This window comes from Cyprinodon variegatus, unplaced genomic scaffold (assembly GCF_000732505.1).
Source record: "Cyprinodon variegatus isolate N-32 unplaced genomic scaffold, C_variegatus-1.0 Scaffold1215, whole genome shotgun sequence".
Taxonomy (NCBI): Eukaryota; Metazoa; Chordata; class Actinopteri; order Cyprinodontiformes; family Cyprinodontidae; genus Cyprinodon; species Cyprinodon variegatus.
The window spans coordinates 91854-113459 of NW_015151668.1; the positions used below are offsets into that span (position 1 = coordinate 91854).

Genomic DNA, 21606 nt, shown 5'->3' on the forward strand with positions numbered 1-21606 from the left:
TTTTGATGAACTTGCTTTGGTCCCATATTTTCTGAAACATAAAATAATTTATCGTACCAATTTACTGTTGTGGCATTTAGCAAATGGCAAGGAGAGCATTTTCATGTCTCACTTTCTGATTAGCGGTGGTAATGGCCTGTTAATGATCTGCCAAAGAAGAGAGATCGTGCTGTTTGTCTATAGGCTATAGTCTGAGTTGCAGAAATTAGTTTTTGTCTAGTTAGCCTTGCCTAAAGTATTATTAAGAGTATTAACATTTCAGCCAAAAGGTTTTCATATAGTCGGAACCATTATAATAAAAATAGAAGGCTAAAAAAGAGAGGGGAGGGCATATTTTATAGTGTGAAGTTATCAAATAGACTGAAATAACTTCTTTTTTCAATAAGAGCCTGAAGCATATAGATCGCGCTCTGAAATTCAAATAGGAAATAATATTTCCCAACAGATAATAAAAACAGCCTACAGTATATTTTACACTTTTTTTTTCACTATGATTTCTGGGAGTAAAATAAATCTTCAATTTCAAGTGATTTATGTGTAAATATGTTGAAAAAGTAAAGTAATTGGAATATTTATCTAAAAAGTGGAAAAGACTGAGAAATCATCTCTCAGAAAGACCTGAAATATGTGAATGTGTGATACACCATAGAGCAGGTGATTGGCAATAAAATCCCCAAACATGCTGGAAAACAAGATAAGCAGGTTCTATTCAGTGGGTTTCAAAAACCTCAGAGAACAGAGAAGAAGGTAGATAAAGACGAACAAAGACATTAGGAGGAAAATTGGACGGCAGGAGCAGACAGACGGACGGACTCGCCGACCAGAGGGAGAAATGGCAAAGTGTAATTGGCTGGAAATAAAGAGCGACAGGAAAGAGAAGAGATGCAGAAAAAAGGAGAGGAATAATGGGAGCGTTTCTCCTTTTACCCTCTCTCCTCCTGTCCCTTATCAGGCATCAGAGCACTCCATCATTCTAGATCCCATCAACCTTAAGACTGTTTCACTCTCCTCTCTCTGCCCGTGTCACTCAATCTTCAGCTCGGATTTGGCTGCAGGCTTCAAACCTACATTATATTTTACTGCGCTGGCCTTGTGGGCCACACTGGCAGCTATTTGTAGAGCTGTAAAACCGCCTCTCTGCCCCCCAGCCTCATACTACATCACATGATTTAGTTATCATTAGGATCAGAAACACAAGATGAGGCAGAGACTTTCACAAGGTGACTCCAGCAGACGTCCTTTTCCACAGCTGCGAGTCAAAGACCTGTCAATCGATGAGCTGCTGAGGGGCAATAGACAGACGTTTGGGACCCGTGTTTCCAAGCAACCAGCAGAGGCAGATCATAACTAACACACCGGCATGTTTGCTGATATAAACAGGAGGCTGGGAGGCAGTAAGTCTGCAGCTGCTTTGTGTGTTTATGGAGATTCCTCTATCTGGATCTTGCATTAGTTCTTTTGTTTTCCTTATAATCATTAAGTAAAACATGAGGATCTAAATCCTGAAGTTATCTATACCACAAACCATATAAATGCACCAAAATATTACATCAAACCTTAAGGGAAAAGACATTTGCGTATAGCTAATAGAATTTACCCAAAAATGGTAAAAAATAAAAATAAAAAAAAAACTGAAATAGTAATATATCCAATAAAAATAACCATGAAAAAAGAGAAATTAAGTAAAGTCTACTAAATAATATATTTTCTATTTTAAACATACTTATAACATGGACAATACTCCCTCTACAACAAACAGGGTGTATCTTCTCAGCATACTGTAAGGGGGGGGGGGGTACTCTCTGAAATTTACCTGTTGGGTTTCCCCCCCTTTCAAAACTCAAATGTGATTTCCCTCCTGCAGGCTTCATCTCCTTCCACGGTCCTGAAGTACTCTGCTTGTTTTGGTTCACCAAGTTTTATTGCATTAATAACTAAGACCATCGAGTGGAACATTTAAGATCTCCTTCTGCTTCCCTCTGCTGACAATTTTTATGGAGATGCTGATGCAGGAGTTGGTACTGCACAAACCCACACTGCCAAAAGTACTAATATCTGTGGTAATGACCATGTTATGGCTCTGCGACTGATTGAACAGTAAAACTGCCTGACCTGCAACTCATAGAAGACCTGTGGAGAATTATCAAGAGGACTATGAAAGAGACCAGAACCAAAAAAACACAGGAGCTGAGGGACGATCCACATCCTGATCTGCTTTATTAACAGTATCCAAACATCTGAGTAAAAATATTACTTCATTGGGGTTATGTAACATTCTTAAGTTCGATGATGCTGATGTCGAGTTTTTCCATTGAGTAAGCGTTATTTGCCCCTTTTCTCTGGGACAATAAAAAATGATTTAAAGAAGCATTATGCATTAATTTAATCATTTCAAAAGAAAGAGCAAAAAAAGTGATTTGAAGAACTAAATATATTTTTTCAAGAGAATGTGTCGTTTTCCAGTCTCTTGTTTATAAGCTGGGTCGCTATCTGTGCATTTATCTCCAGGTGAACAGCTGCCACTCAGGGCTTAGCTGGATCAAAACACTCAGTTGAAAACAGTCATTTGCCAATATGAAGCTCTCTTGTTTACAGCATTATTTGTTAGGAGTTACTAGCTTCTTCATGAGACATGTACTTCCGAAAGGTGAAAAGTTTGTTGCATTTATCTTTTGCAAATATGCGCATACGAAGTGACGGGTGAGAAAAGTAGGGGAAAGATTTCAGGACTTGGGTGGCAGCTGGACTGGAGCTAGAGAGGGATCACCTGTGATGTCATTTGGTGAAATTATTGTTTGTGAATATAAATTTGAAACAATCCAGAAATTAAATTAACTTCTTCATCAAAATACAGTTTTTAAAGTACAAGCTGTGCAACAGGCCTATGGAGTGAATTTTGTTCCATTACTGTTGCAAGAAAATAACACGTTTTTGTAAAACGAACTTCTATCACGTAATATCAAACCAGAAGTGAAACACTGAAAATGTTCTCTATAAAAAAATGTTTTGAAAATAACCTAACTGTTTATTATATTTCATTTTCTCCCAACATGTTTTTTCATATATACATTTAATTTAATTATGTTAACTCTATTTTTCTTTAATTTTTGGGATTATATATTTTCAATTACTTTTGATTTATCATATTCAGATAAGAGTTTTACAGACTGGATTCTTTCCTTTTCTGCTTTCCAGATCACATTTTCTGGTAATTATCTACAACACAAACTCTCTCTTAACCAATAAAATGCTCTTGCTTACGTCCATGCAGACCAATAGAAATGGGTCTTGATTTCTGTAGGCGTGCCCTAAGAAGTGAATTAGATCCGTAAAAACACAATTTGAAAACAATGCAATTTGTAAAACTCAATCAGAAAAAAGAAAAAAAAAATCTTTCAAAATAAACAGAAAAATAAATAAAAGGAAAATATGAAAAAAAATGGGTATTTGAAAAAAGTTATTCTTAAAACCTTATTTTAATAAGTAGGTTTATAAAGTTTAATTTCTGTTTGGATTTTTTTTTTATTTCTTTCCATTTATTAAACATACGTATTCTTTATACTCTATAGCCAGTCACACATCTTGTTTTGGTCTACAGATGATGCTCAACAGCCCAATCTTTAGGTAGTTGAATGCTTTAACTTTTTGAAGGTATTTTAGCTCATTATGATGGATCTATGAGCTAACAGGCATCTGACTGCTGAGATCAATTTAATCATGAACCAACAATGTTGCCACATATGGCATCATTTATAAGTCCAACAAATTGGCCCAGAACATAATCAGGTGTTAATGGTATAAAGAAATAAACACAATAAGGAGTAACTAGCAGACATAACACAAAATCAGTGAAATCATTGATAACAGGAAGAGCCAAGCGGGTTGGTGCAGAAACAGGGAAGGAAGAGCTATAGGAGCAACACACAGAAGATCAATACAGATATATAAAATATCCTGACATGGTCAGCGCCCTCATTCTGAGTGTTAAACAGGGGTGAGATGGAGCTGAGCATCAACCTTTGAAGTTATTGATGGTTAAACAAAGCCCCCTTAACAGTTTAAAGATGCTAATTTAAATTCTTGATCTGCTGATTTTTTAAAATTCTGATGGAAACTCCAACAAAATGCTCCTCTTATCTATTTTTCATGTTTTTTTATACTGTGTTATAAATGGATTGAATAAACCTATAGAGTACAGGAAGTCCACGTGTTGAACTTATCCAGAATTTTGAACATTTAAATGCGATTTTTTATTTATTTATTTATTTTTTTTAACTCTGGTTAGAAGAACCTGGCTCACCAGAGACAAAAAAATCTTATTTCTGTGTAGACTATTGGTCCCTCTGTTTGTGCAGATATCAATTACAAATGTATTTAATAAAATATATATATATATATATATATATATATATGTATATATATATATGTATATATATACATATATATGTGTAATATATATTGCTGTAGAGTCAAAAACACATTGAAAGCAACCATATACTTTCACCACATGCTGATCCAGGAGGAGCAAATCCTGCAAATTTAATGACTAGAGGCAATCAGCTGGTTCAAGATAGAAAACTTTTAACAAATCTGTAGTAGGACTGATTAAATTATTCTTGTAAAATGCCTTAAGATTACTTATGTTGTGAATTGGCACATTAAAAATAAATTGAAATGTTTTGAGTTGATTGAGTTTAAGTTGAGTTCAATTAGGCTAGGGTCTACTAAATAAATCAAATTAAAGGTATACTGGAGCATTTTCGCCAATTTCTGAAAAAACCCGCCCTCTCCACTATAAAAAAAAAAGCACATGCACAACCCTGTACCTGCTCCCGAGAGGCAACGCCTATTAAGTGCGTACATACACGAGCCCCTTTCTCCTCGTGCACGCTCTGTTTAAAAGTTGCTTTTTGCAACGCTCATACAAGCTTAATTTCAAAAAGGAGATTTGCAATTTTTCCACTGTCACACTCACCACCGGTAATTAAAAATGGGAACGAGCACGTAGGACGGCCTTACGTAAATATATCACCAGAATGATTGACAATTACGAGGACCACCTATTTAGATGATCCACCCGGAAAAAGAACATCCTCCAACATACCTTTAAGAGGTTACATTGAAGGAGTTACCAGAAATGAAATTAATTAATCATCTTAGAAATTGAGCCTTAAGATGCTGTCATGTTTCATTATTATTAATTATTTTTTTCCAGTATATCAGCACATAAGTGGATCATACCTGAAGTTTGGATTATCACCAGTGATGTGCAGAAGTAGTAGCCTCGTGAGACCATCCTGATCTCGCGAGCTTTCAAGGTTTCACTCACAGATCAGTCTGGAGACTCTCCGTTAAAGAAAATTTGGAGCCGTTCACCAAACGAACGTCCAATCAGCGTTGGCTTTGAGGCGGGTTTAGGTGTGACGCAACGAGAAGCGCGACCGTTCAGTCTAAAGAACATGGCGGCTTCAGCCGATGAAACTAGCGTTAGCGTGGCTATCGAGCAAGTTTTATGGGAATTACAGAGTATTTCTTCACTGAAAGAAGAGCAAAACACTGCTCTGGAGGCTTTTCTCAGAGGAAAAGATGTTTTTGCTCTTCTCCCGACTGGTTTCAGCAAGAGTTTGATCTATCAATTGGCTCCTCTTCGTCGTCGCTCTGTTAGTACGTCATATGCTTTGTTGATCTGATTGGTTTATTTGGCCCGTCTATCGCCAACATAGGCCAATCAGCTAACCAGTATTTTCGCCCCTTCCCAAAATTACTTCAACGGAAGGTTTCCAGATGGATATGCGGAGCAAATCCATCTGGAAGAGTCAGGTTACAGAAGTACAGAAATAAGAGCAGAATTTGTTTTCTTCACTACGAGACAATATTTTACTTCTCGGAGGATTTCCACCGATGATCTTTACATTACTGAAGATAACTATTCCTATCTCTTGTTTTGCAGCACAATAAAAAAAAAAACTAATCTTATTTTATCATATGCAATTCTTCCCTAATTTCCTTAGACCTTCTTAAAAACTTCTGTCAGTGTACAACAACAAATTGTAGCATTAGGACTGAGTGTGTAAGCAGTACATAAATGTGAAGTGGAAGGAACAGGATATACATTCAAATAAAAAAAGGGCTAATTTAAAAGCCTGATATACTGTATGTGTTTAATCCTGCTGACATCAGCTAGACTAAAGACTTACAGGAACAAAGTTTAACTCTATAGCTTCAAGTCTTCTGGGATAAGTCTCTCTCAGCTTTGCACATCCAGCAAGTAAAATATTACTGTAGCATTTACAGCAGGAAGGCAATCATTTATGGGATCTATTATAAATTCCCTGCTGGATTTAGGTCTAGACTTCCAAACAGCAATTCCAATATTTGAACCCGTCGATAAAACCCAGCGAGCACAGCTAAACGTTCTCCTGCTGATAGATTATCTCACCTAAGCTGTGGATCTCTGCAGCTGCTCCAAACGGACCATGGTTATTTTTCTCTAATACTGTCTTGGTCCTGATTTTAGGCTAAAACGGATGACTTTGTCTGAAATTGTGCCATAATCGTTCCATCTTCTAGTGATAGACTGAACAAAGCTCTGTGAAACATTCAAATATTGGGATATTGTTTCAAAACCTTAACTAACGAAAACATTCTCCACTTTATCCTTGAACTTACTGTCCTGTTCTCGTCTGCAGAATACAGTTTGTTCACCACCGTTATGTAACAAAAATACGAGGCGTTCAGAGAACAGCTGGATTTTTTTAATGAGAGTAAATCACTCCCAGCTGGAGTCTAGCAGGTAAGCAAGATCCAGATGCAACTGTTTATTATCAAGCAAAGGGCGTTAAATGCAAAAGCAAGGGTTTTATTATATTAATACCGCTAAAAAAGATTCTCAGTTATGCACTAATTGGAGTTGTTATATAAAACACCAATAAAACAGATTAGTTTGCGTTTGTTACTTTCAAGAAGAAATTTTAAGAAATTTAGTTAGAAAGGAATTGATGCCTCAGTAAATAAAAAAAAGATTTTCCATATAATGCACAACTAGTTCAGTGTTTTGGGTGATTAAGTTGTATTTACTGTAAACTGTTGCAGCTCTAAAACTGCTCCAGTGGAATAATGGCTATAGAAATAAACAGACATAGTGGAGGTCAAATGGCACCAAAAAGCTGTGAAAAATGACATGTGTTGCCTCCACAAACCAGTTTCCCCGGGTGGTTTGCTAGTTTATGCGTTTCTTAATTAAATATTCCGAACTATGATAAGTTATTCTATAAATTCATAATTAATCTTTTATTGATTGCATCTCATTCATATTTATTATGTTTTGGAAGGAAAAGCATGATCTCTTTGTAGATCTTGTTCTAAACACCCATCTGTATTGCAGTGAAAATCTGAAAAAAGTGATTGAAAACACTTCTTTCTCAGTATTTTCTCAGACAAAAAGCAAACAGCAATTTCGTCAAAAACACCAAGTAGGAAAATGCAAAGAAACAAAAACTGATTCAGATGTTTTCGTACCATTGTAGGAGAGGCGAGGTTTGCTGAGACACATGATGAAGTGAACCTCCATCTCATTGGACGCCACAGACTTGGAGCAGACTGGACACTTGAATCCTAGGAAGACAAACAGTGATGTTCAAAAACAGCCTTCGGCTTTAATAACAATATCCAAATTCCAGCTTTAAAAGGCATTCTCTAGATGTCTTTATGACCTCCTCCAGGGGTGTTTAAGATTTCAAAATGATGCACATTTATCTTCTGGTAGGATAACGTAAAGTCCAGGAGCCCCAATGATGAATTACCCGTCAGCACAGCATTTAACTCTGCAGCTCAGGGCTACTGAGATGCCAAAGTTTGAGAAATTAGCTGGGGATGCAGCTCTCTGACAGAAATCCCAGTGATGTTCTTACTGTTAGTGCTGTAACACCGACCAGCTAATGCTTATAACAGCTCATATCTACTGCATAATCGTTGAAATATCTCATTCCAATAACAACAGGTTGCAGTGAAGGACCTTACATTGTTCAAGAACGACATACGGAGTTCCTTTGCATAAAAAGAAAAAAGCCATTTTTGAAAAAAATAAGCTGGGGCTACTAATAAAAAGTATGTTTTTTTTGGGAAATGTATACTTAGAAAACCTTTATTGTAATTTTATATACACTTAATGTAGATGTAGAGTGAACCATTGTGTAACGCCCAGGGAGCAGTGTGGGGTTAAGGGTCTTACCCAGGAACCCAGAGTGGAGGCTGTGGGGATCAAACAAGGTACTTGAAACTGTCTCAGAGAACAAGACATAGATCTGACCAATCAGAGGCCTCCTGTCTGCGGCACTGTCTGCTAGATTTGACCAATCAGATGCCTCCTGTCTGCGGCACTGTCTGCGGTCACCTACAATTTTGGAGAGGAGCAGCAGAGTGTCTGCAGAAGAGGTTAGAGGCAGGCTCGGACTGAAACCGGGCATTTGCCCGATGGGCCGGTCCTAATTTCAGTGTGTTAGGGCCGGCCCTCATACCGGCCCTAACACTTACTCTCCGACCAAAGGTCCTGTCTGTGACAGTAAATACCTCAAGGAGCTCAAGAAATAATACAACGTTAACTACTGAAATGATGCATGCAGTATATGTAGCCCTCCTTTGTCATGCACATCCTTGTGAAGGTTGGCATATGGTGTAATTTTCTATTTTCTAAACTGTAAAATCCCTGCAACAAACTAAATTATAATAAAACTAATTAAAATAAAATGCTTTCTTTAAAAAAAAATTAGATGTTCCTCTCGAATTTATGTTAGAATATTTTGCAAAAATATGTTGCGGTGCATGATGAGGTTTGCATCTAAAGGCTAACGTCTTACGTGCATTGTTGCCAGGTTGGGATGTTTCCCAATCTGGCAGTTTAGGATGGCCGTCTATGGGTAAAAAATGTTTTTCTTTAGATTTATGGCCTAACAGATTAATAGACTTTGGTTCAAACTGGGTGAGATTTGGGCGTCCGTGTTAATAACCAAAGCCGGTAAAACTGCATTCTAAAAGTCTTGATGATGGTTGTCGTGTAATGCTTGAAGATGGATCGGTTAATCCACAATGTGTATTCGTGTTTTTGTCATTTGAGACGCACGCGTTTGACTGTGCTTCTATTTTTAATTTTTTTTCGGAGGGGGGAGTCCATAAGTGGGCCGTTGTAGATGGGAAAATTACCAGGGCCGAAAACCGTTCCCAGTGTGACACACGCAGACGGCCTGGTTTCTGAGTATAAATCAGCCTTTAGATCAGCCACTCGGCCACACTACCCATTTGAATATTTGAATGCCTAACATCTTATCATTTTTTGCAAATTAACTCTTCACATGTTTAAAATGTCACATAAATAATTTGAGATAAGATGGGAGCCATTGCTGCCTTTCCTCAGTCTGCTGGGATATGTTTCAACCTTTGCTTTGTGCTGATCCACATTTTTATCTACAATTCTTCTGATTAAACTGTCACCAGGAGTTATACAATACTATATAAAGGTATTGTTTCTATCACTTTTAAATAGTTGGAAGATTTCCAAATCTTTAATGGCTGAAGGACTTTGAAGGTTAAAAAGAATAAAAGTATCACTGTTTAATTTAGCCTTATCTCTAGGAAACAGAAGACATTTGTTTTTAGTATTTTCTGCGGCGCCTGATGATTTTCAGACACTTCACTGATACCAACGTGGCTAACTTTGAGTCTTCATCCCTCAGTAATGATTGTCAAACGACTGTCAACACGCCCTTCACTCACATGTCAGATACAACACTTTATTCAAAAGCTAAAAATGTTAAAGTTGTAAAATGACTGGAAACTGCCAGGGTTTTATTTATATTAAACACTCATACATGATATTGATTTGGACGTTTTTTTTGTTATCTGTTTTTTTTTCATACTCCTCACTATACTATTTTCAAAACATCTAGAAGAAAACAAAAGATTTCTGCACACTGGATCTCTGCAACTTTTAACTTTGTGATCATTATTGTAATTACTAAAAACAAGTTTTATTGTTTGTGCTGGGGAAGATTCTCAGTCATCCAGGTCATAGTCATTCAAAAAAAAAAAGTAAAAATCAAACCACTGGCCTTTAATGATGCTTTGCGGGTACTTTTCAAAAGGCCTAGATGGACTAGTGCGAGTGAGATGTTTGTCACAGCAAGAGTCCATACCTTACATGCTGTATAACAAAAGTCAATGTATAGTTTTATCTGTAGGTTAAATGCATCTGGCAATGATATTACTACCAAACGTAGTGCAATCTGATTCCAGTCTAAGCTGTGGAGACACTGGTATTCCTGTCTCCTTATATCCAGTAACGTCTTCCTATGGGTAACGATTTGAAGGCACAAACTAAACTGTTCATCATTTGTTCTTTATGGTTCATAAAGAACAAATATGAAAAATATAACCGCGGATGTCTGAGGGGCAGTGATTCGCCTGCATGTTCTGAATGCTGGCGTACCATAAAGAATAAATTATCAACAGTTTAGTTTGTGCCTTCCACTCGTTGCCCATAGGAGGACGTTACTGGATATAACCAAACTGAATATCTTAAAAACAGCTCCAAATGACACTAAATACTCATATTGGTGAGTAGAACATGATGGAATAACGTAAAATCAAGGGCCCAATGTAAAAAAAACCAGTGTTCCCCTTTAAGATAAAACACAAAGACAGTCATTCAGAAAAAAACTTTTCCATTAATTTAAAGATTGACAACGTGGCTCTTAATTAATTTAAATCATTAAGAAAGACAAGCATAGCTCAGACCCTAAGGAGGACCTATTTCTCACTTTCTGAGACTAATATGCACCAGACTGATCATTTTCTGATGTCTACTAAAGAAAGAAACCTACTGAATATTTTGACCACAGGCACATCAACATTTATTACAAAAGGTAATAATAAAAATAAGTAATAAATAAAAATATCATAATCGATTGTTCTGGAACAAAACACAGAATGATGCTAAAGAGCCACGTGGTGAGTTTAAATATATTAATGAAGTCATTTAGGCAGAAGAAACGGAAACAAAAACAGAAACTGAAAACAAGATGAAAACCAGTAAAAGACAGAGACCTTAAGGAGGGGAGGACGCGACCGCAAACAGTAGAACACAAAAGAAAAAGGTGCAGAAGATTCACCAATTAACAGAAGGCTCAGAATGAGGGGAGAAAATGGCTGACAGGGATTTTTTTTAAAAACTGTAAGAAGTAAACTAAAAGCATAAATACACAATCCGGAAATACTGACTAGAGAAAGTTAAGAGCAAAGTAAAAATGCAGAGAAATAAGCAAGAGAAAAAAACTTGGAAAGCAACTGGCAAACACTAAATAAACTAAACTAATGGCACACATAACAAAGACCCAAATGGCCAAACTAATTAAAGGCTTAGAGCCAAATGAACACACAACATTCTCAAAGTAGAAATATAAACCTGACAAGAAACAAGTAACCAAAAACTAACACTTAAAATTCACAATAAAAATAAGAGAAAACTAACAGACTAAAGTAGATCAACAATATAATTTCCTTTTGTCATCACTGGGCGAACATATTTCTATCTTGTTGAATAAAAGCAATTAGTTCATGTTTGGTTTTAATACAGGAACATTGTGGTAATTTGACTCAGGCTTATTATGCTGTTAACATCTCATTTTGGCCCAAACCCATTTAAATCACATTAAGCCATCTGCATAGTCCTTCATTATTTACTCACTTTCACAATAAATGATTTAAAACAAAAAAATCCCACTCATTTGTGCATGTTTGCCTACTTTTATCCCACATTTTTACTCTCCCTGCCCTGATTTTTTTCGTATCCCCGTCTCAGCAGGCTCCTCTTGCGCTGTTTAGATGGGACCCATTTGGCCTAATGATATTAGTTAAACACATAACAGCTAATTAGATCATCCACTGGGCCACATGAGCTGAGTTTGCTTACAGCTAAGAAAACAAACAAGTTCTGTGAAAAAGAAGAGCCCCAACAAAGAAACAGCTTGAATCTACTGTTAGTCTGATTATTAAGCATAAACTATCAATCATAGAGGTTTATTATCTAGCTACTCTTTGCAGGACAATTTTTTACAACAAAAAAACTGTGATTAACTGTCTTCTGTTCAGAATAACAGACATATCCTTAGCCAGCGAGGCATTCAGGGGGGCGGTGGAAACAAACAGGTTCAGACATTACTAAAAACTAAATAGAGTAACATTGCAATAAAATACAATAAACTCTTAATCCAAAATAAGGAATAAGTCCAGACAAAATAAACAAAGATCATAAATAAGAAAAACTACATGGTTAGCAACACAGCATGCAGTACTAAGCATGCAAGACTTAAATGTGTGGAAAAGCCACTAAATACAGATATCTGACCATGCTTGAGAAAAAGAACAGATCAAGCACAGAAAAAAGGAATAAAAAAAGGTTTTTATTAGGTTCTTTTGTTTATTTCAATCTGTTTTCTTTATTCTAATTTCAGCAATGCCTGTTTCTTAAGTCTGATTACCCCTCCCGGTCTATTTATATACTTGCTTGTCTGCCAGATTCTTGTTGTTTTTTGCTCGGTCCTCTTTAGTCCAGTCCAGTGCTGTGAGTACCGTCCAGTTTAGATCTGTGTTTTCTGCAGCACAGTGGGTATTGTTTTTATTACTGTAATAAAAACTGTTTCAATGGTCATTATCTACCTGAGTTTGGGTCATTTACCTGATCAGACCCTCTTCACACTGGATAAAGACCCATTCACTTCTGCACCGCCTGCATGGCATCACTGTGTGAAGGCATTGCTAAAAGAAGCTGCTCAATGCTGATCAATAGAAAGATGAAAAGCACAAATAGTCGAGCCCAAAGTTAATGATTAGCTAAATTTCTTGTAATCTTTGAAGATGTTATCTTATGCACGTGGCCTGCGAAATGTAATATACTTCGATTTTTTTTTCACTTTAAAAAAATTGGTTTGTGTTAGCAGTTTTATTTAAAGCATTAGGTTTCACACATCCCTACAAATGCTTGCAAAGAAAACTGCTTGCCTGTAGAAAACTGTCTGAGGTTACAGTAGTTTGACAAACTGTAAAGTTACCCAGAAATGAATGTAGTATATGCACTATTCTACGGCAGATGACCCACTTCTCCCTTGGCTGCTATTTTCAGATAATCCAAAGGGACGAGCAGAGAAAAAATGGAGGAAATGAGAGAGGAAAAAAAGAGGTAGGTAGAAAATGAAGGTGAAGGAGCTGTTTTGAAGAGAAGTTGTGATACATGGTCCAGAAGGAACGGAGCTGAGCAGTCCTTGCCTTTCAGCTGAGCAGAGAACCACAGATCCTCGAGGACGTTTCACATTCAGGCAGCACATAAGGTCGGACAGGGACGAAAATAAATCACAGAACTGGATCATAAATTAATTATACTGGTGCTTATGTGAGAATGTGCCAGTGATGTGTGCACAGGCCTGTGTTTGGTCAGTAACTGTGGATTATATGCTCTGGAGATTTGGCTTAGGTCAAACAGATATATCTTTCTTAAAAATAACTCTATGCTCTTTGCTGCAGCTATCCACGCATAATAAAACAGCACTTAAAAAAAAAAAACTCTTGTTAATGGCCATAAAGAAAAACTAAACCGAAATGTTTTACTGGAAATACAATCATAAGCAGAATAGCCGTTTCTATAAATATATTATACGGGTTGTAATCTATCTGGGATGAAATCAAATATTTGAAAGAGTTAGCAAAGTGAAACACTGCAGCATCATAAAATGCTGACCAAAACGTATTGATTATAGAAATGTCTGTAAGCATTTATTACCATGGAGGGTTAAAATCTGGATTTTCTTAAACATAAATTTGCATTATTTGAAACAATTTACATTATTTCAAAATATCTGCACAATGTTTTTAAACTCCAGGGTCACTGCATTGCAGCATTAGATTTAAATGGATTGTTCTTAGAAAATATTGATATAGTGAGTCAAAATCATGACTTTCTGCCCAGGGCAGTACAGTTTAGGGGGGGCCACAGGGCAAAATAATTAAAATAAAAAGCAACTGGTTACAGAACAGATTTATTTTGCTTTATTACATTTTAAGTCCATAAAATAGATCAATTTGAAACCCTCTTCTGAACAAATCTTGAAAAGCAACATCTGCATCAGTTAATAAAATATGATTAAACCAACAGCGGTAAAGTTTGAAGGATGGAATAATATTTTGTTTGCAGCAAGTTTTTATTAAAACAATTTTTACTTTAAATACACTTTATACACAAAAGAATGATTAATTCATATTTAAAAGAATAAGTGTAGCTGTCATTTTTAGAATAATAATCGTTGAAGTTTATCGTTTAGAAATGCATAAATGCGGAGCGCGGCTCATTACTTTGTACCGACTGCAGCTGCTGTATAAATCTCCATTCATGAATGCAGAGTAAGCCGCAGAACTAAGCTGATTGTTGTGTTAACGCGTTTTCACTCAGGTGTGCCATGTTTCAGTGATGAAAAACGGTGAATCAAAGTCGCAGGCAAAAAGCAGCGCTTTGCTGTGATATTAATTAACATTCAGTGAGGAGCGAGGATCAAAGCTTGATAATGACTCATGTGTAAAATCTGTTGTTGGACGTTCAGATTGGATTCCCAACAGCTGGCTCTTTGCAGGCATGGCAGCATCTTACTGAATCATGATTGCAGCAGCCATGCCTCATTGGTCAAATTAAATCCAAGGTGACTCCTTATACTCTGTCACATAAGTGCTTTAATGTGCATCAAGTGTGGAAACCAAATTATAAAATCAGTTTGAATCAGTGTGTAATTACTGTGGAAATATAATGAAGAATATTGACAAGCCTTTACTATAAATGCAGCTGCCTTAATTTAACTGGTTGCAACTATATTTTTTATTTTACTGCTTGTTTAAAAATAGTTTTTCAACTCTTGCCTCCAGCAGAAGGAAACTAAAAAAACTCAATCATATATTGATCCCAACCAATCAAACAGAGAAACAACAAATGAAAAAACACATAACTTCATATCATGACAATGAAATCAGTGCCAGCCCCTGACCACATCATTAATCTTTGATTATTAAATTCAGAAATAAATAAAATCAAGCTGTCAAACAACAGCCTTTAACTGATTTTTCCAACAGAGCAACTTTAAAGAAGGAAAAAGAAAAAACGTTTTCTAAACTTCTGTAATTTACAGACAGTGGTGCGTCTTAAATGTTTTTACAACAAATCTCACTTCCAAAGAAAATATAAAACACCTTTGACCTACAAAACCTGAAGTTTTTCACTTATTTTAAAAAAAGTAGATAATAAAAGCGCATGTCTGTAACTCATAACTTTGCTCAGAAGTTGGCTTTTCTTTAGATTAAAGTATAAAACCACAAGGTGCCTCAGGGTGTATTCACACCAAAAAAGTCATTTGGTCCACGTATTCTGGTCCACTTTTGATCCAGTTTGTATTTAAATTGTACTTTTTACAAGTGGTCTATAACTCACAGCAAAGGTGTGTGTGACGATTGTTGCTCCTATTGGTCAGAAAAGGCTACAGCTGGACGGGACAGCACAGAACCAGAGATGGAGGTAAAGCACTATAAAAGTCCTGCATGCAACACCTCTCTATTGCATATCTATTCTGTTATTTTAGCTTAAATTGTTGGGAGTTTTAATAGTTTCAACTCTGTCAGTTTGAGTTATAAGACTTTCATATTTAATTTTGTGACACTGTCAGGCAATGTGCCCCCTTAACCCGAGGAAGATCCAATGCTGCTGGCAGTGGATTTGTTAAGCAAAAGATAAAAAAACAGGCATGATTTTGATACTATGTTCACTACGATGGCTTGTTAAGCACTTGGTGCTTTCTGTATTTTGGTAGGACTGAGGCTGGGTTGTTTTCACACCCGATTCCGATTGGAAACGGACTGAGACCACGTCAAAAAACTGGATCTTGTTCCAGTTGTTTGGTGCGGAAGAGAGAGAGTTCACCCTTTAGTCATTCCTGCAAACAATATCTGGGAAAAGGAGGGAAACAAACTGGTCTGTTTAAAACTGAACAAATAGGACAAATGGGAATCAAAACAGCCTTGGAGTTACAATTGGAAGAATTGAGTTTCTCTCAAACCATGACATTAATATGGCTGACTCGTATATGTACCTTAAAAATCTTAGTGACATGTGGTTCTACCAGTTTACTTGTTAAATCCTACACACACAGTAATGTTTAACCTCATCTTAAGCGCAGATTAGACTTCTGCAACAGCACACATCAAATGTCGCTTGGGTCTGGTCGTGAACCAGTTTTGCTGGTATGCTTCAGCACCGTTGGTCTGGAATTTCTAGGGACGCACAGCAGCTTTCTGCCAAAGAGCAAGAGGGGGCCTATTGGAGAACTCGAGAGAACTTCGGCGGTGCCGGCGGGACTGTTTATCTTCCAAAACAACAATGGCGTGTCTGCAAGATATCACGGTCACTGAGCTAGATCTAGAGTTGCTAGATATCGAAGAGGAACAGGTTCTGTTAATGGAGTGAACCTCCTTAACATAAACCTTTCGTCGTAGATGTCCATTGTAGTTTTTCCTCAGTTTTTAAAAATGGCGCGCCCCGGCACCGAATCCAGATGGATGACCACACAGGCAGCCGGAAAGGCAAACCAAGGACCGATCACAGCTGCTTTTTATCTGAGCAGGTTTACGACTGTCTGACAGGTATTCAGGATTTTTTTGAGGTGCGTTACGACGGTGGCAGAACCTCTGCGCTGGGGGGCGTGGTCGCACACAGAGACAGATTTGATGGTTGCGGAGGCTATGTGTCAGAAGCATAAATAGGTCTTTAGTTGCATGCTAGACTAAAAATAACAAACAAACATAAATATTCATTTTCTGCATTTCCACCACAGAAACAAACATTGTCAATAACTACCATATTTTACAATAGTCAGTATTTTTTATCTGTTATGAATAACATTAATTCAATGTTTCAAATCATCCTCCCATTATTTGTTTTTATAATATCATCAGCAATATCTCTGAATTAAAGTGGGCCAAAATGCCACACAGAGGTACACTTACAGCTGATATATATTCTGATACTTTTTATTATTCACTCCTAAGACTCTGTTGACCTTTTTATATCATTAGATGGTCTTTATAAATCTTTCTTAAGTCCATGTGTTTAACTCCCCTTTTCCAGCTGCTGATCAAAGATCTACTGATTCATAAACACAGCTTGTTGTTTAAAACAGCATTAAAAATGTAGGGTGGGTACATTAGAGCATCTGTTGGTGGAATACTGGACCACCTGCAAAACGTGCAAATTCACAGGACATTTTTGTGCTGCAATGCATAGTGCTAAAAAATACGCTGTCCACAGACAGACAGGACAAATATCAATAGCATTGCCACTAAAGGCAGCCAAAGCTCTACGACCAGCTGTAGCAGATTTCTGAGCCCATAGGGAGAGAAGACAGATAAAAACAGGTTTTAGGGAAGAAATTGGCAGCATCTGCTCTTTGAGCCTTTTGCTCATACTCATTTTGTCCAGATGATAAAGTGATTAAATATTATTCATTTAAGTGCAAATTGATACAGGAATCAATTTTAGCTACGCTCTGATGACACTGCTTTATCTGTTTTATCACAGATAAAATAAAAAACAGGATGTAAAGCTGAGAATGCAGCTGTACGCCTTCAAGGGGCTTTAAGAGATCTGTGCTTCAGACCTGGGCAGTTTTAATTTTGCTTTTCCAAATAATAGATGAATAATCAGGGCAGGGATGCAGTCTATTTATGATAAATGATGGAGCAAAAAGGATTGATTTCTAATGACCTGATGAGCCAGACAGGAAGCAAGATATGTGCAGAGTTAAACAGATCCGATACAACTCATTAAAAACCTTAGACATGTTTTCATCAACCTTTTCTTGTGCATTTTAAAGTATCAGAAGAGAAGAGCTCGAGGGGAAAAGAAAATGTGGTATAAATCTACACAATGGTGCAAAAAAAGATGTAAGGCTTGCTTGTAGTGTTTTTTGTTTTATATTTTGAAAAAGCAAAAATAACCAAAAGAAGTCCTGATTTAGCGAACATTTTTACCACATCACTGATCAACGTATGACGACATCGTGTTTTGCGTTGGCCTCGTTAATTTGCACCAATGGATGGAAACTCATGGATTTTATGTTTTTGTTTTACCTTTTAAAAGTGTGCCCAAAATCTGCGTTGCATTTGGATGGAAACGCGGCTAATGCATCCTTAGAAAGATCCTGGTAGTGGAGAAGTTTTCCTCTGACCCTTTAAAGCCTGGACCGTCAAATAATTAACAGAAAATTCTATTTTTTCTTTATATATATGTATGTTCTTTTTATAAGTTAAATTAGATTGTTTGTTTGCATCAATTTTGATACATTAGGCATTTCTTGATAACATCTTATGTTGTGTGTGATTTTTTTTTTTTTGTAATTCAGGGTTTTAAAGAACAAACATATCACACTGATGATGCAGATATTTCCAAAACTCATTTATCACATATATTACAGTTGGCTTTAAAAGGTTAATGACACGTATTTTAACGTTTATTAGACCAAAGATACTCCTACAAAACAGACCTCAAGCACATACATCTAAAAAAGGTTTAATCTGACTGATGCTTTTAAGTCATGCTTAAATCCAGGGGTCTCTAACTAAACCCTATTTCAAGCTTTAACTGAAGTAGCACTTGAGGTTCTTATTATAAGACTGTACATGCGTTTAATTTACAGCGGGATTAATAGGTTGTCATTAGGATTTTAATTAGCATTATGTTTTATTTAAGATCAATGTGCACTTCTAGACTACTTATATCCATGGATGTCATTATTCCTTCCATATAGATGTGGAAGTTTAATTTTATACAATCCACACCAGGACATGTGCAGGCTGATATTACAGAGTATGCATTCTCGTGCAAACTTATAGGGTTAGTGAGAGTTAATCCTTCTGAAGCATTACATTAATACGAGTTAAATCTGACAAAAAGAAAAAATCTATTCATTCTTTAATACTTTGGCTAATCGATCATTAAAATCGACTTCAGGTATAACACACATGGGTAGGAGGGATAAAGCCAGCTAAGAAGCTTCACTTACAGCAAGGTAATACGGTAATCTGTTCCCCTTTATGCTGAGGAAGGTAAGACATGAAAACATCTAAAAACAAACAGACAGAAGGCGAATTTGGCCGTTACACTATGAGCGCATATGCTTCTAAATAAACCCACCGGGGCTGCACACTATCACTCAATCTCCATTCAATGCATATATTTCATATTCACTGAACTGCCTGAGATTCTGATGGACTCTTGGCCAAATAACCATCGGCTAGCAGTGATTGGCTTGAAACCAACTTGGAGTGAAACACCTGGACTGAATGCATTTGTGCAAACGCTTCAGTTGTTTATGCAGCTTCTCCAGAAACGGTTCACTTCAAAGGCACTAATGTTGAAATGAGAATAGGCTGCATTTTAGACTCACACCTAATTCCATTTGAATAAATGAATGAAGGAATATTTGTGTATCCGAGAATCCAGTAAAATGAAAAATTTAAGCCATTTGTATAATTTTACATGAATTTATACCAAATCTAAAATCCAATTCAAAATCTAACCTTTTAATGAGCTACAGTAGTTTTGCCCCAGTTTCCGCTCTCAGACAGATGGTATCATGAGTGAAGGATTCTTTGGGGTTACTCTAAGGTGCCCAGGGCCCGTGGCTTTTAAACCAGCCCAGNTATCACATATATTACAGTTGGCTTTAAAAGGTTAATGACACGTATTTTAACGTTTATTAGACCAAAGATACTCCTACAAAACAGACCTCAAGCACATACATCTAAAAAAGGTTTAATCTGACTGATGCTTTTAAGTCATGCTTAAATCCAGGGGTCTCTAACTAAACCCTATTTCAAGCTTTAACTGAAGTAGCACTTGAGGTTCTTATTATAATACTGTACATGCGTTTCAATTACAGCAGGATTAATAGGTTGTCATTAGGATTCTAATTAGCATTATTTTTTATTTAAGACCAATGAGCACTTCTAGACTACTGATATCCATGGATGTCATTATTCCTTCCATATAGATGTGGAAGTTTAATTTTATACAATCCACACCAGGACATGTGCAGGCTGATATTACAGAGTATGCATTCTCGTGCAAACTTATAGGGTTAGTGAGAGTTAATCCTTCTGAAGCATTACATTAATACGAGTTAAATCTGACAAAAAGAAAAAATCTATTCATTCTTTAATACTTTGGCTAATCGATCATTAAAATCGACTTCAGGTATAACACACATGGGTAGGAGGGATAAAGCCAGCTAAGAAGCTTCACTTACAGCAAGGTAATACGGTAATCTGTTCCCCTTTATGCTGAGGAAGGTAAGACATGAAAACATCTAAAAACAAACAGACAGAAGGCGAATTTGGCCGTTACACTATGAGCGCATATGCTTCTAAATAAACCCACCGGGGCTGCACACTATCACTCAATCTCCATTCAATGCATATATTTCATATTCACTGAACTGCCTGAGATTCTGATGGACTCTTGGCCAAATAACCATCGGCTAGCAGTGATTGGCTTGAAACCAACTTGGAGTGAAACACCTGGACTGAATGCATTTGTGCAAACGCTTCAGTTGTTTATGCAGCTTCTCCAGAAACGGTTCACTTCAAAGGCACTAATGTTGAAATGAGAATAGGCTGCATTTTAGACTCACACCTAATTCCATTTGAATAAATGAATGAAGGAATATTTGTGTATCCGAGAATCCAGTAAAATGAAAAATTTAAGCCATTTGTATAATTTTACATGAATTTATACCAAATCTAAAATCCAATTCAAAATCTAACCTTTTAATGAGCTACAGTAGTTTTGCCCCAGTTTCCGCTCTCAGACAGATGGTATCATGAGTGAAGGATTCTTTGGGGTTACTCTAAGGTGCCCAGGGCCCGTGGCTTTTAAACCAGCCCAGATCATTACTCCTCCTCACCGTGCTTAGCAGTGAGACTGAGTCCAAACATTTTCCTAAAGATGCAAAATCATACTGCCTTGCTCTATTAGAGGGGAGTTTTCTATTTGCATCCTTTCATAAATAACCTATACCAGTTTATTGATTTATTGATGTCCTTTAACAAACATTAATATCTAACTTTCCAAGAGTCAGAGATGTAGCCGTTAAATCACATTTTTTTTATCTGAAAAGCATCTCTGTGTGAATTTGCTGAAAGATCTTCCCGTTGGAAGATGGAAAGTTGTTTAAATGTTTTCCACGTGCAAGATCTTGTCAGTATAAGTATTAGTTTTTGTTTTCTACATTGATGCAAGTCTTTTACAGATCTCTGCTACATGCATGACCAACTGGTACCACTCTGTGCACCTGCTCTTCATCTGCTCATCAGTGAAGCTGCAGATTGATCCCCATTCATCTGATGTTCAAAGATAATTGGCAGCAGAGTCCCCTGAGCATGTTTCTTTTGTTTAGAAGCTGAGAAACTCGGTCTCACTGGTGTTCCTCCTGAGCTCTTAGGTTGATGAAATGCTCTCAAACACTGGATCTT

The 21606-nt window shown here is 36.8% G+C and overlaps 1 protein-coding gene across 1 annotated transcript in view; it reads right to left on the minus strand.

Annotated features, from left to right (window-relative positions):
• znrf1 (zinc and ring finger 1, E3 ubiquitin protein ligase) overlaps nt 1-21606 on the minus strand; it is a 69309-nt gene that overhangs the window by 15608 nt on the left and 32095 nt on the right. The window contains exon 2 of the mRNA XM_015401389.1: nt 7519-7614. Coding sequence (XP_015256875.1) covers nt 7519-7614 — 96 coding nt within the window. The remainder of the gene's footprint in view (nt 1-7518; nt 7615-21606) is intronic.